Source organism: Cervus elaphus, chromosome 33, assembly GCF_910594005.1.
Source record: "Cervus elaphus chromosome 33, mCerEla1.1, whole genome shotgun sequence".
Classification (NCBI taxonomy): Eukaryota; Metazoa; Chordata; class Mammalia; order Artiodactyla; family Cervidae; genus Cervus; species Cervus elaphus.
Window position 1 is genome coordinate 6,438,865 of NC_057847.1, and position 13,705 is coordinate 6,452,569.

At 40.4% G+C, this 13,705-nt stretch overlaps 1 protein-coding gene and 1 non-coding gene across 2 annotated transcripts; both read left to right on the top strand.

The window, feature by feature from the left end:
• Positions 1–184: 184 nt before the first annotated feature.
• On the top strand, positions 185–13,222 carry POLR2D (RNA polymerase II subunit D). The gene is made up of 4 exons (XM_043894259.1): positions 185–333; positions 2,662–2,842; positions 8,973–9,068; positions 12,034–13,222. The coding sequence occupies exons 1-4, from the start codon at positions 261–263 to the stop codon at positions 12,110–12,112; spliced, it is 429 nt and encodes a 142-aa protein (XP_043750194.1). The 5' UTR covers positions 185–260; the 3' UTR covers positions 12,113–13,222.
• On the top strand, positions 8,413–8,485 carry TRNAG-UCC. The gene has a single exon. It is a non-coding gene; the product is annotated as a tRNA-Gly (tRNA).
• Positions 13,223–13,705: the final 483 nt, after the last annotated feature.

A 13,705-nucleotide genomic window follows, 5' to 3' on the forward strand; every position in this document is an offset into this window, starting at 1 on the left:
GCCGTGGCCGCAGGATACGCCACCCTGCCGCGGCACTTGCAGAGACCTGCAAGACGCCACCGCTCTGGCCCCTCTCCGCTCGCGTCTAAGGCCGCTTGGTCCCGTGGCCCCGCCCTCTCCGTGGATGTCTCGCCCACCCATCGCGGCCCGCCCATCTCCAGTGGGGCCCCGCCCCATCCCCAAGGACACGCCCCTTCCGTGGCGGCGGCCGGAAAGAGCTTCCGCTTCCGACAGCGTGAATACAGGTTCTCGGCGAGAGGATGGCGGCAGGCGGTGGCGATCCGCGCTCAGGAGATGTAGAGGAGGACGCATCACAACTCATCTTTCCCAAAGGTGGGCCTGGGCAGGCGTGGCGAAGGGAGCGGAGGAGGAGGGTGCGGGCCGGCTGGGCACGGTACCGCGGGAACTGGCCAGCTGGCGTCCACACCGGCAGCCCTGGAGCCGTCGGCTCCAACTCTACATCGCCCCGGGTGGCCTCTTGTTCGTGTTTAAGTTGTTTTAGCCCATAAACTGGGAAGTGCTGGACGGTTGTGTCAAAGATAAAGCCAATACTAAAGGGGTAATGGCAGGTTAATATACTATTGCAGTAGGGAAAAGCGTGAAGCGTGGAATCTATCTAGACTTGTATTTGTACAAAGGTGACTGGGCGTTTTAAAGGGAGAATGAAGGAATAGGGAGAGGGGTGAGCAGGGGCTCATAGTCAGGGAAGTGAAAAATTACGAGAAGCGGGGGTTGGTCCGTTTGAAGCTCATTTGGATTTGTTAACTGGTGGTTATGGGGTTAGGCGTCTTCCCTCCCACACCCTTCGCTCTGCGCTGTGAGACGAGGGCCGTATCTTCAGATGTTGTCTGGAACAAACAAATTATTTTGACAGCCTTCAGTTTTCAGAAGCAGCCATTGTAAAGGAGCCAGAGTCATCCCAGGGATGCAACCTTGAGCTGTTAGAAATCGTGTTAGTGTTTTCTTCAAGTCTTTGTGGAACAACCTTGAGTCTACTCGAGAAAAGGGCGCACAGGAGCCTGGCCAGAGTTTGGTTATGAGAGAAGAGAGTCTTTGTCAGATAACAGCGAGTAAAGCACGGTTTGCTATCAGGGAACTTCTGTGCTGTGTGATGGACTTAATGTGTAATTTACTGCTAAGTCACTTCAGTCGTCTTCGACTCTGTGCGACCCCATCCCTGGGATTCTCCAGGCAAGAACACTGGAGTGGGTTGCCATTTCCTTCTCCAATGCATAAAAGTGAAAAGTGAACGTGAAATCGCTCAGTCATGTCCGACTCTTGGCGACCCCATGGACTGCAGCCTACCAGGCTCCTCCATCCATGGGATTTTCCAGGCAAGAGTACTGGAGTGGGGTGCCATTGCCTTCTCTGTAATGTGTAATTTAAAAACCCAAAATAAGTAGAAAGCTTAAGACTTCAAAATGTATCTTACAGGTACTGAAAAACACGAAGTTAGTGAACAACAACAACAAAGTGGGGAAAACTTAAACAGTACCCTCCTTTTAAAAAAAATGTTTACTAATATATGCAGAGTAAAACATTAAAGTCCACACCTTTTCACCCAAACAACTATAAATAGTTTAGTGTTTATCCTTCTAAACCATGCTTATTTATAAATATATACTTATACATATACCCTTTATTCTTTGCAAAAATAGGATTATGCTATAGAAATCATAAATCGTGTAGAACTGTTCTATTCTTTTAAAGGACTAGGTAGTACTTGATGGGTGATGATGCAGTTCAGTCGCAAAGTTGTTGTGTCAACTCTTTTGTGATCCCTTGGACTGTAGCCCCCCCAGGCTCCTCTGTCCATGGAATTTCCCAGGCAAGAATACAGGAGTAGGTTGCCATTTCCTTCTCCAGGGGATCTTCCCCACCAAGGGATCAGGCCCAGGTCTCCTGCATTGGCAGGTGGATTCTTTACTGCTAAGCCCACTTAGCGGTTGTCAGCTCAGTTCAGTCGCTCAATCGTGTCCGACTCTTTGCGACCCCATGAATCGCAGCACGCCAGGCCTCCCTGTCCATCACAAACTCCCGGAGTTTACTTAAACTCATGTCCATCGAGTCGGTGATGCTATCCAGCCATCTCATCCTCTGTCGTCCCCTCCTCCTCCTGCCCCCAATCCCTCCCAGCATCAGGGTCTTTTCCAGTGAGTCAAGTCTTCGCATGAGGTGGCCAAAGTATTGGAGTTTCAGCTTCAGCATCAGTCCTTCCAATGAACACCCAGGACTGATCTCCTTTAGGATGGACTGGTTGGATCTCCTTGGTTGTACTGTAATTCTATTTAGTACTGTATATAGAGATTGCTTTCAGTATTGTATTTCATAGACTCAGGGTGAAATATTTCCGAGGACAGCTTCATGGACGTTGTAGGCATAATGGACATGTATGTTTGTTTTCTTTTTTAAGGTGTGATAACTGAGAGGTAGGTGGTTTTCTGAATTTCATGATAAACCAGTTTTTGGTACTTGGGTTTTGTCTCGGTTCTTTTTATTTAAGGTGTTTTGTTTGTTTGAACACTGTGCAGTTGTAGGATGTGAAGCCTCTGGATTTCTGCAGGGGCAGAAATTTGCTGACAGTCACTAAGGCAAATGAACATTTAGAAGCTGACTTGGGAAGAAATATTTTCAGTTGACATTTATGCTTCTCGCAAATAGAGTTTGAAACAGCTGAGACGCTTCTGAATTCGGAAGTTCATATGCTTCTTGAGCATCGAAAGCAGCAGAATGAGAGTGCAGAGGATGAGCAGGAACTTTCCGAGGTCTTCATGAAAACTTTAAATTACACTGCCCGTTTCAGTCGTTTCAAAAACAGAGAGACCATTGCCAGTGTCCGTAGGTGAGTGCTGAAAGAAAGTTCTTATTAATCCAGACTGTTGGATATCTGCATGTAGAATGCTGTCACCACCACCATCCCCACTCACCCATCCCACCTCCCTGCTACCTCATGAGCATCGTCTGTATGATTCATGTGAGTAAAATTATGTCTTTGACAAAATTTAAAGTAGCTTGTTAGGCCAAAATCCTCCTTGCCTACTTTTTCTGTACCCCAGATCCCACTTACCTCCCTGCAGAGTGACTACTGTCGAAAGTTTGTTGTTAGCCCTCCAGAGCTTATTCCATGAATTCATATACATACAAGTCATAAACACACAGCCCTGTTATGTTTTAAATAAAGTGGACTTATTTATTTATTATTCACTTGATATGTCCTAGAGGTCTTGCTGTGTTTTTTAAATACCTATTTACGTATCTGTCTGTGTCAGGTCCTGGTGTCTGCACATCAGCTCTTCACTGCAGCATGCCGGCTTCTCGCTAATTGTGACTTGCAGGCTCCAGAGTATAGGGCTCAGCAGTTGTGGCAGATCGCTTTAGTTGCCCTTTTGCATGTGAAGTCTAGTTCCCCAAGCTGGGATTGAACCCACGCTCCCTACAGTGGAAGTGTAAAGTGTGGAGTATTAACCACTGAACCACCAGGGAATTATCCTGGTGGAATATATTATTATATAATTAATTATATAATTATATTTATATTATATTGTATAGTATATACTATATATTATATAATACATTATTACATATTAATATATTATTTTAATATAGTATATAAGTATATAATTATATAATGTTTATAATTATATTCATTAACATAGCAAGAGGGACTACCCTTGAGGTCCAATGGTTAAGAATTTGGTTCCATCCCTGGTCAGGGAACCAAGATCCCACATGCTTAATGGCATGGCTAATAACTAAACAAACATAAATTTGGATTATTCTTTTGGATCTTTACCTTTCAAATGGTGACTGGTTTTTAGCCTTTATTCTCCCTAAGGCGTTGCTTCTCAAATTGCGTTGGACATGTTCTGGGAACAGTGAGGGGCTGGAGCATACAGGTAGCCCCAGAGAAAACAAGAGCTATTTTAACATTTCTTTGGTTTCCTTGGGGATGAACTTTATTTGTATGAATTAGATAGTCACCTGAAGTTTGATATAAATCAAGCCACTGGATAAGTCCATTTTTATAAACTGGGTAGCATCTCTTTCTTGAAGTATCAGTTTTATTTGATGGTATATGATTTAATACATTTCTACATTAAAGCAGATACCAGTATGCTGTGAAGTAAAACAAAAAATGTATATGAATTCTTGAAGTAAATCGTAAGACTTCAATCCTTGCAGTTGCAGAAAGTCGTTATGCCCCCAGGTTGCCTGGGGGCGCTTGTTTTCTCCACTCCTGTGAAAATGTTTGAGAAGTAACTGTCCTAAGGAAAAGCAGATGAACAAAAAGATGGATATATGCAGACTCTAAAAAGAATTATAGTAGTCAAAGGTGAAAAACAACCTAAATATTCAGTAGTAATTAAATAAATAGTGGTAAATCCATTTGATGAACTCCTATGTTGTCATTAAAAATTACGATAGAAAATGAAATTGAAGGATGTTAACATAAGTTAAATGTACAGAGGGAGTTCCCTAGCGGTCCAGTTAGGACTCAGAACTTCCACTGCAGCAACTCAGTTCAGTCTCTGGTTGGGGAACTAAGAGCCCATAAGCTGCTCAGTGCAGCCACAAAAAAAAGAAAGTTAAATGTGCAGAAAATGAGGTGATAAAACTATGTGAAGTATGGACTGTTGTGAAAAGTTTGAGTGTATTCATGGGGAAAACGTTCCATACAAAATTGCTAATTGTTTGACCAAAAAAATGAATAAATGAAGGTGGACTTAAACATTCACAAATAAAAGGTCTTAATACTATAACAATGTCATTTCTCTTCAAATTAGTGTATACCTTTACTGCCATTCTAAATCCTCAGGGGAATTGATGTATATATATATATATATATATATATATATATATATATGCCCTCCAGGCTCCTCTGTCCCTAGAATTTTCCAGGTGAGAATACTGGGGTGGGCTGCCATTTCCTACTCCAGGGGATCTTTCCAACATTGGCCGGCGAAAATTCTTTAACCACTGAGCAACCTGAGAAGCCTGCACACTCACTCACTCACTCACTCTCTCTCTCTCTCAAATATACTCATGATAAAGCTTACTTTTCCATATAATTCAACTAAGATAAAATGGTAATAGATCATAGTGGCTGAGGCAAGACACCAATTATTTGAATCCTACCAGTGAGTAGCACAGTCTATTTGAAATGGTGCCGAAAAAAATATATCCTCAGCAGTGAAAAATAAATAAATAAATGAATACCGCCCCCCCCCCCCCGCAAAAGATCTTAAATTTGTAAGACGTGTCAGGAAAAAACTTAAAAAAGAAAAATAAAACGGAATTTGCTCTATAGGATGTTAAAATACATTAAAAAATGGCAATAATTAAAATAGTGACACTTTGGCGTGAGGATAGATCATTGGGACAGAATAGGAAATTAAGGAACAGATTCACCTCCAAATTTATTATATTTTATATGATTCCAGTATATGACAAAGGTGGCTTGCTAAGTTAGTGGGAAAATATTTTGAAACAGAGTTTTAACCCTGTATACCTTATTCCAAACTGGTTTCTTTAGAAATTAAGAACGCAAATGTAAACTATGATGCATAAAAATACTATGTGATAACATGAGTGAATGTACAATTTTGGCTGTGGTTAGTAGGACTTTATATGTGAGGAAGGTTGATAAACTGTAGTTGGCTGTAAGCTTTGCAAGAGCAAGGACTTGATCATATTCATCACTGTCTATTTCATTAAAGGCAGTAACTAGTTTTTAGTTGAATAAGTAAATGAATTTGCAATAAATATCTTTAAACTTCCTTATATCAAATAGACTGCCATACTTAAAATGTAAGTATAAGTAAACTGGGAAAGGATTGATAATCCTTAATGTTAAGAGCTCTAAAAAGTAAGAGGTGACACCCAGTTTATAAAAATGAACTTAGTCTTTAATGACTAGATTTATATCACAACTTCAAATGACTATCTAATTCATATGAAGTAATGTTCATCTTCAAGGAAATCAAAGACATGCTAAAATGGCTAAGTAGATTTTAAAAGAGTGGGAAACCATCCCACGTCCCCTGCACTGGCAGGCGGATTCTTTACTGCTTGAGCCACCTGGGAAGCCCTTTTCATCCTTTACCTGTTCCTCAGTAGGCCTGGGGCTTTGACTAATGTTTTTGAAGCCTCCCCAGTGACTATTTCTCTTGGAACCTTTTGAGACCAAACCTCTCCCCTTTGGACCATGTTATAGGTTGAAATGTGTCCCCTCAAAGGATGTTGAAGCACTAAATCCCCAGTACCTGTGAATGCGTCTTTTTATGGAGATAGAATCTTTGCAGACAAGTCAAGATGAGGTCATATTCAGTTAAAGTGCATTCTAATCCAGTATGACTGTTACCCTTATAAGGAGAGTATGACAGGGAAAATACCATATGACAATGCAGGCAGAGAATGGTTGTCATATTTACAAGCCAGGGAGCACCAAGGATTGTCAGTGGCACCAGAAGCTAAGAAACGGCAGGAAACAGCTTCTGTCCTAGAGACTTTAGGAAGAGCATGACCCTGACAACATCTTAATCAGACTTCTGGCCTCCTGAATTGAAATAATAAGTTGTTTTAAGCCAAACAGACAAAGAATGGGAAACCTAGTGTAAGAAGTAAGGGAAACAGCCACCATCTTTTACTGCTGGTGGAAGTGTATAATGGTAAAGCTCTTTCAGGGCACTGTCTCTCAGAAGCCTTCCAGACGGTCATATCTTTCGACTGAGTAATTCTGCTTCCAGAAATTTATCTTTAAAACACACAGTAATCAGATACATAATGAAGTATGTATTTACAATGATGTTCAGAATGCATTATTCAAAATGATGAATAATTGGAAGCAAGGGAAGTGTTCAAGAGCAGGACGTTTGCTATATAAATTAAGCAACAGGTTGAATGCCTGTTGAATGCCAAGTCGAAGGAAAAGGTACGTGTGTAAAATGTTTCGAGGGAACAGCATAGGAACATGTATATTATCTAGGGTGAAACAGATCACCAGCCCAGGCTGTATGCATGAGACAAGTGCTCGGGCCTGGTGCACTGGGATGACCCAGGGGAATCGGGTGGAGAGGGAGGTGGGAGGGGGGATCGGGATGGGGAATACATGTAAATCCATGGCTGATTCATGTCAATGTATGACAAAAACCACTACAATATTGTAAAGTAATTAGCCTCCAACTAATAAAAATAAATTTAAAAAAAAATGTGGAAGACAGTGACTGTATTGTTGAGTGAAGAAAGGCCAGTTACAGAATAACATGTTATGATTTCTTTTTTTTTTAAATTATGTAGAGAAGGGGAAGAGGAACTCCATGAATATGTTAGCACTAGTTATTTCTGGGTAGAATTTCAGCTTATTTTCCCATATTGGTTGGGTTTTTTTGAGGGGGTGTTTGCTATAAATGAGCATGTGTTCATTTTACAAACAAACCCCTCCATATACATAGATTTACTACATTATAAACCTGTGTAAGTTTTTCTTTACAAAATGAAAATAGCTTTATTAGGTGACCAAAAGTTAAACAATAGAATGAGTGAGTTTATTTCTAAAACATAGAAAAATGTTTGGAATGGTATATAAGATGGTAATGTTGATTTTGTTTAGGTAGTAATATGGGTGCCATTTTTCTGTCTTTATTTTCTCAATTTTGTTTAATAACTAGTAGACTTGTAATCAGGTGATAAGGACAGTAGATGATTTTGTCTGATCAGATAAATCAAGGGTTTCACAGGCATTCCAGTGGTTAAAACCCTGTGCTTTCACTGCCAAGGATGCAGGTTAGATGCCTGGTCAGGGAGCTAAGAAGCTGCATGCCGCACAGCACAGCCAAAAATAAGACTTTTAAAAACAGGTCCTTTCTGAAACCGAATTTATCACGGACAACCTGTGTTTTAAGAAGTTTGATTTCCCTGGTGGTCCAGGGATTGAGAATCTGCCTTTCAGTGCCGGGGACACTGGTTTGCTTCCAGGTTGGGGAAGAGTCTGCGTGCCCGAGGGGCAACTGAGCGCATGCGGCACAGCTTCTGAGCTTGCGCTTCGGCGCCCGTGCTCCGCGGCGAGAAGCCGGAGCTCGCTCCAGCTAGAGAAAGCACGTGTGCAGCAGCGGAGACCCATCACAGGGAAAACTAGATAGTTAGATAAATTAAATATTTTTTAAAGTTTAGAAAATTTAACATATAGTTGATGTCATTGACTCTTGATAAAATATTCTACTAAAATGATATTATCTTTCTAGAAAAAATAGTAGATGTGTGAGAATCCAGGATATGATTCGTATTAATGATGTTCTTTTTCACAGTTGGAACTAGAAGTACATTTAAAATAAGATGCAGCTTATACACAGATTTGTACAAACTAAGATATGCCTATATTTATTTCTTAGATACATGTAAAAGAGTTTGAGGCATTCCCTGGTGGTCCAGTGGTTAGGACTCTGCACTTCCGCTGCAGAGGGTCTGGGTTCGATCCCTGGTCAAGGAACTAAGATTCTGCAATCCATTCATTGTGGCCAAAAATCAAGTAAAAATTTTTTTAAAAAAGAGAATTTCTTCCAAGTCAAAATGCCTACTAGATCCGGGAAATCTAACATCGTGTGTTAAGACATAAAATTAACAAAGGAAGTAAAGAACAGTGGTAGGAAGAGCAGAAAGCAACAAAATCAATTCTTGGGGAAAAGATGGTATGGTCCTCCAGGTAGAGAGCATTTTTTTGGTAAGTTTTCATCACAAGAATCCTTCTTAGGTGTGCTCAGATTACTTTTATTGTCTTTGCCTGATTCATAGCTTCCTGCTCTCCAGGAAGAGAAACAGGAACAGGAATTGATTTGAATGTGGGATTTTGCAGCAAACCTGATCTTAATGGAAAGATTGCAGATGCTTTACATTTTTCTCTTCCTTGCTACCTACATTTCATCCCCTTTTTCTTATTCATCATTTGGCTTGTTTTGGTATTTCTCCCCTGTGATCAGCTTGCTGCTCCAGAAGAAGCTTCATAAGTTTGAGTTGGCCTGTTTAGCCAACCTTTGTCCAGAGACTGCTGAGGAGTCCAAGGCTCTGATCCCAAGGTTAGTACTGGTGGTGAAAAGTTCTGTGTATGTTGAATAAATTCCTACAAGTAGAATTACTGTGTTTAAAAGCTGTGTGATATCTGGATATCACCACCATTGGGTTGGCCAAAAAATTCGTTTGGTTTTAAAAGTAAAAATAAAACACATTTTTTATTTTCATTAAGAACTTTATTGAAAAATGTATTCACCATTTTGTTCTACTACCTTCTGCCATTTTTCAAGCAACTTCATAATTCCATCTTCGCCAAACTTTTTATCTTTTTGATCAAAGAACTGTTCCAGGTTCCTTTTACCGTCTTCTATTGAAGAGGAAAAAAATTGAAATTTTTTCCATTAATAGAATTTTGTACAGACCAAAATAAATGGAAATATGAAGGTGCAGTGTCTGGTGAATTTGTTATTCAGTCGCTTAGTTGTGTTGGACTTTTTGCAACCCCATGGATGGACTGCAGCAAGCCAGGATTGTCCTGCACCATCTCCTGGAGCTTGCTCAAACTCATGTCCATTGAGTCAGTGATACCATCCAACCATCTCATCCTCTGTCATCCCTTTCTCCTGCTGCCTTCAATCTTTCCCAGCATCAGGGTCTCTTCTAATGAGTCACCTGTTCGCATCAGGTGGCCAAAATATTAGAACTTCAGCATCAGTCCTTCCAATGATTATTCAGGATTGATTTTCTTTAGGATTGACTGGTTTGATCTCCTTGCAGTCCAAGGGACTCTCAAGAGTCTTCTCCAACACCACAGTTCAAAAGCATCAATTCTTCAGCACTCAGTTTTCTTTATAGTCCAACTCTCACATCCATACATGACTACTGGAAAAACCATAGCTTTGACTTTGTGGATCTTTGTTGACAAAGTAATGTCTCTGCTTTTTAATACACTCTGTAGTTTGTTATAGGTTTTCTTCTAAGGAGCAAGCGTCTTTTAATTTCATGGCTGCAGTCACCATCTGCAGTAATTTTGGAGCCCAAGAAAATAAAGTCTCTCACTGTTTCCATTGTTTCCCCATCTATTTGCCATGAAGTGATGGGACCAGGTGCCATGATCTTTGTTTTTTGAATGTTGAGTTTTAAGCCACCTTTTTCACTCTCCTCTTTTACCTTCATCAAGAGGCTCCCGTGAATATGGCGGATGAATCAAAACTTCCCAGCCAAGCTATAACAGTTTCTGCCTGGTTGTCAAAGAAACATTTGGTCTTGAGGTATCCTGATAGAAGATTATGCATTTTCTGTTGACTAATTCCTGACACTTTTTGTCGAGTGCTGCTTTCAGTTGATCTAATTGGGATCTTTTCCAAAAAGAGCTCATAATAGATGACTCCCTTCCGATGCCACCATGTATACAACATCACCTTCTTTGGATGAAGACTGGTCTTTGGCATGTTGGTGGTGATTGATTTTGCTTGCCCCAGGATCTCTTCCATTCTGCATTATTGTACAGTATTCACTTTCATCGCCTTTCAAACTTTGTTTTTAAAACAAAATGCTTTTGTTACATTCATGTAGAGAATTGCACAGGAAATACAGTCAAGAAGGGTTTGGGTTTTTTTTTTTTTTCATAACTTTTGTAGAACTCAGACATCAAAGCAATTAACATAACCAAGCTGGTGCAAATGATTTTCAATGCTTGATTCAGATATTTTGAGTATGTTGGCTATCTATCTCCTGCGTGGTATAGCGTCGATTGTTTTCTCAATTATTGTGTTGATTTCATTGCTATCAACTTCAGCTGTTCTGTCTGACTGTGGGACATTGTCCAGTGAGAAATCTCCAGCACAAAAGTTCACAAACCACTTTTGACATGTTCAGTCAGTCACAGCACCTTCTCCATACACTGCACAAATCTTTTTTTTGCACTTCAGTTGTGTTACTTTCTTGAAATAAAGCATAATAGGCCAAAAATGTTGCTTTTTTTCAGTATAGAAGTGGCCACACAATAATTCAATTTTGGTAAGTTTTTTTTTTTAATGCATGCTGATATGACAGATGTCACAATATAGTCTAACAAAATTGTTTTGAATGAAATTAAAGACACCTAAGTGCTAATAGAGCCATCTTAAGGAAAAAACCAAACTTTTTGGCCAGCCCAGGAGAATGAGTGCCTTTGTAGTGAGACCAGTGTTTTTATAGTATGCCAGTTGTTGGCAAAAATGTGAAACAGCTAAAACTCTGGTCCACTGATGATAGGAGTACAAATTAATACAGTCACTTTGGAGAATAATTTGGCTACATCCAGTAAAGTTAAATACACCCCATGACGCCAAAATTCATTCCTGGGTATGTGTCCTAAAAGCAGTTCAAACATAATTTAAAAGGAGACATGTATTCCAGTGTATATTGCTGCATTATTAGTGATAGTGGAAACTTGCCAACAGTCTTCAGTCTACAAGACTGGATAAATAAATCTTTGTGCAGTCTTGCAATGTTTATTATAAAGCAGTGAAAAAAAATAAGTGAACTAGAACAATGTGAGATAATGTCAACGTGTGCCAGAATGAATGTTGAGTGAAAAAATTGCAGAAGGATACATACAGTACAATGCTGTTTCTTATAGTTTAAAAATAGTGTTATGTATTGCTTATAGGTACATTTATGTATACAGTAGTAAGTATAAAAATATATGTAGGAATAATGAATGCCAAATTTAAGATGATTGTTACTCCTAGGGAAGGAAGAGAAGGTTTTGGAGTAGGGGAGCACACACAGAACCATTGATTTGTGTCTGTCAATATTTATTAATGAGTCAAGTGGGGATAATTCTTCTATACCTTTTTTGTATTTGAAATACTTAATAATGTTTTCAAAGGAAAGGAAAGAAATTGAGTTGAAACGTAAAGGTGTCAGTGTTTAGGGGTGAGCGGAGAGATGAGCCAATGGTGCTCCAAGATCTGCACTTATGAAAGAAGAGGGTGGGAGCACTGTCAGTTGCCGTGACACTGACTTTTGGTTTTCTTCTTGTAGCCTGGAGGGGCGGTTTGAAGATGAGGAGCTACAGCAGATCCTTGATGACATCCAGACCAAGCGCAGCTTCCAGTATTAGTCTCCAGACATCACTGCTGCTGGGGAGCTATGTCACATCCCCAGCCCAGTGCCCCTCGCTCAGGGTCTAGGGCTGACTCGCACAGAAATTCTGTGGCAGAAGACACTTGGCCTTCCTTTGGATAGAACAACCCAGTGCTTTGTTTTGGTTTAGGTTGCTATTTCAAGCTTGACTATTGGCCAGTGATGACCTGTACAGGCTTGGCGAGGCCTTGCAGTAGTTGCTCATGGCTGTGTGAGCTTGCCTCTGGGAAGGACGAGGTGGGGGGACGTGCATATAAGCAACACTACTGACTGCCTCATATCATGGTCTTTGGCCCTTGTATTCTTTTGATTCCTAACATGTCATGTTTTAATATCAATGTGTTCATAGTTTTTTAAGCTCTTCTAGAACATGTAAAACTAGTATGGGAAACAGTCTTACCTAAATGCAAAAGGATGAATTAAACCAGACCTATATCACTGTTTGAAATTCTTAAAGAGAGGATGTAGAGCCCTGGCATCATTGTGCGTAACCCCGGAGACAGGAAAGGGGTTTCTGAGAAGAGCAGCTCCTCTGTCATCCTGAGGATAACTGCTGGGTATTGTGGAGCACACAGCCTTTTGCTGGACAAGCACTGTGCCTTTTTCTTGGATTCCTGTGGAACGTATATGTGGAGTATGTGTTCTTAAAGCACTTACTTCGTCACTCCCGAATGGAGACTCCCCTCCTAGGCCGGGTGTGAAGCAGGGAGCACTTTGTTGTGCCCTCGCGTGGGCCTCAGGTCCAGATGTCCGGCCTCCCTCTCAGCAGCAGGCCTTCCATGGTGGTTTGGAAGGAGGGAGCCTGCCACTTGCTGAGCCACTAGAGTGACATCGCTTGATCTGAGACTGGTTGCAAGGAAAATACTTTACTTTAATAGCTGAATATTTGGCTCTCAATTTTTAGAGGGGAAATACACCTGTTTTCTTTACAGTTTGGGGATTTTTCTTTGGCGTACTTGTTGACGCCAAGTAAATTCATGATCCAAGGATAAGGTTGCGGAAAGAACAAAGTTGGCTTTAAAAAGTCAAGGCCGTTTTATGTCAGCTTCTAAGGCAAAAATAAAGTTTTCTTATTTTTATAAATTATTTTCGGTTTCTGAAATGACATGGTTTCAAGTCACCATTATTTGAAGGAAATGTCAGTTATACCTCAATTAAAGGAGTATTTCCTCAATTTGAGGAAATACTTTTCATCCTTGGGCGACTTCACTTCTTTGAGACTCATCAGTGTTCTCAATTGTAAAATGTGGATAATAATAGATACTGAAAGTTGAATGAGAAAATTATTAAAAAGAGCCTGTTGGTATCTGACATACACTATACCCCAGTACATGTTAGCTGTTATTAGAATTAGCTGTTATTATGCTTCATAGAAATTGGTGCAAGGATTTGGTAGCCTACCCACTGGCACTGGTATCAGACTATGAAAACAAAGCAAACTGACTACTTTTTGAAGCCTGTGGAGTTACTTTTTGAAACAGGCAGTTACATGGTTGGCACCAGGCAGTGGAACAGAAAACAGACCCAGATACCAGACTCGAGCTGTCGTCCAGGTGTGTGTGCTGTGTGG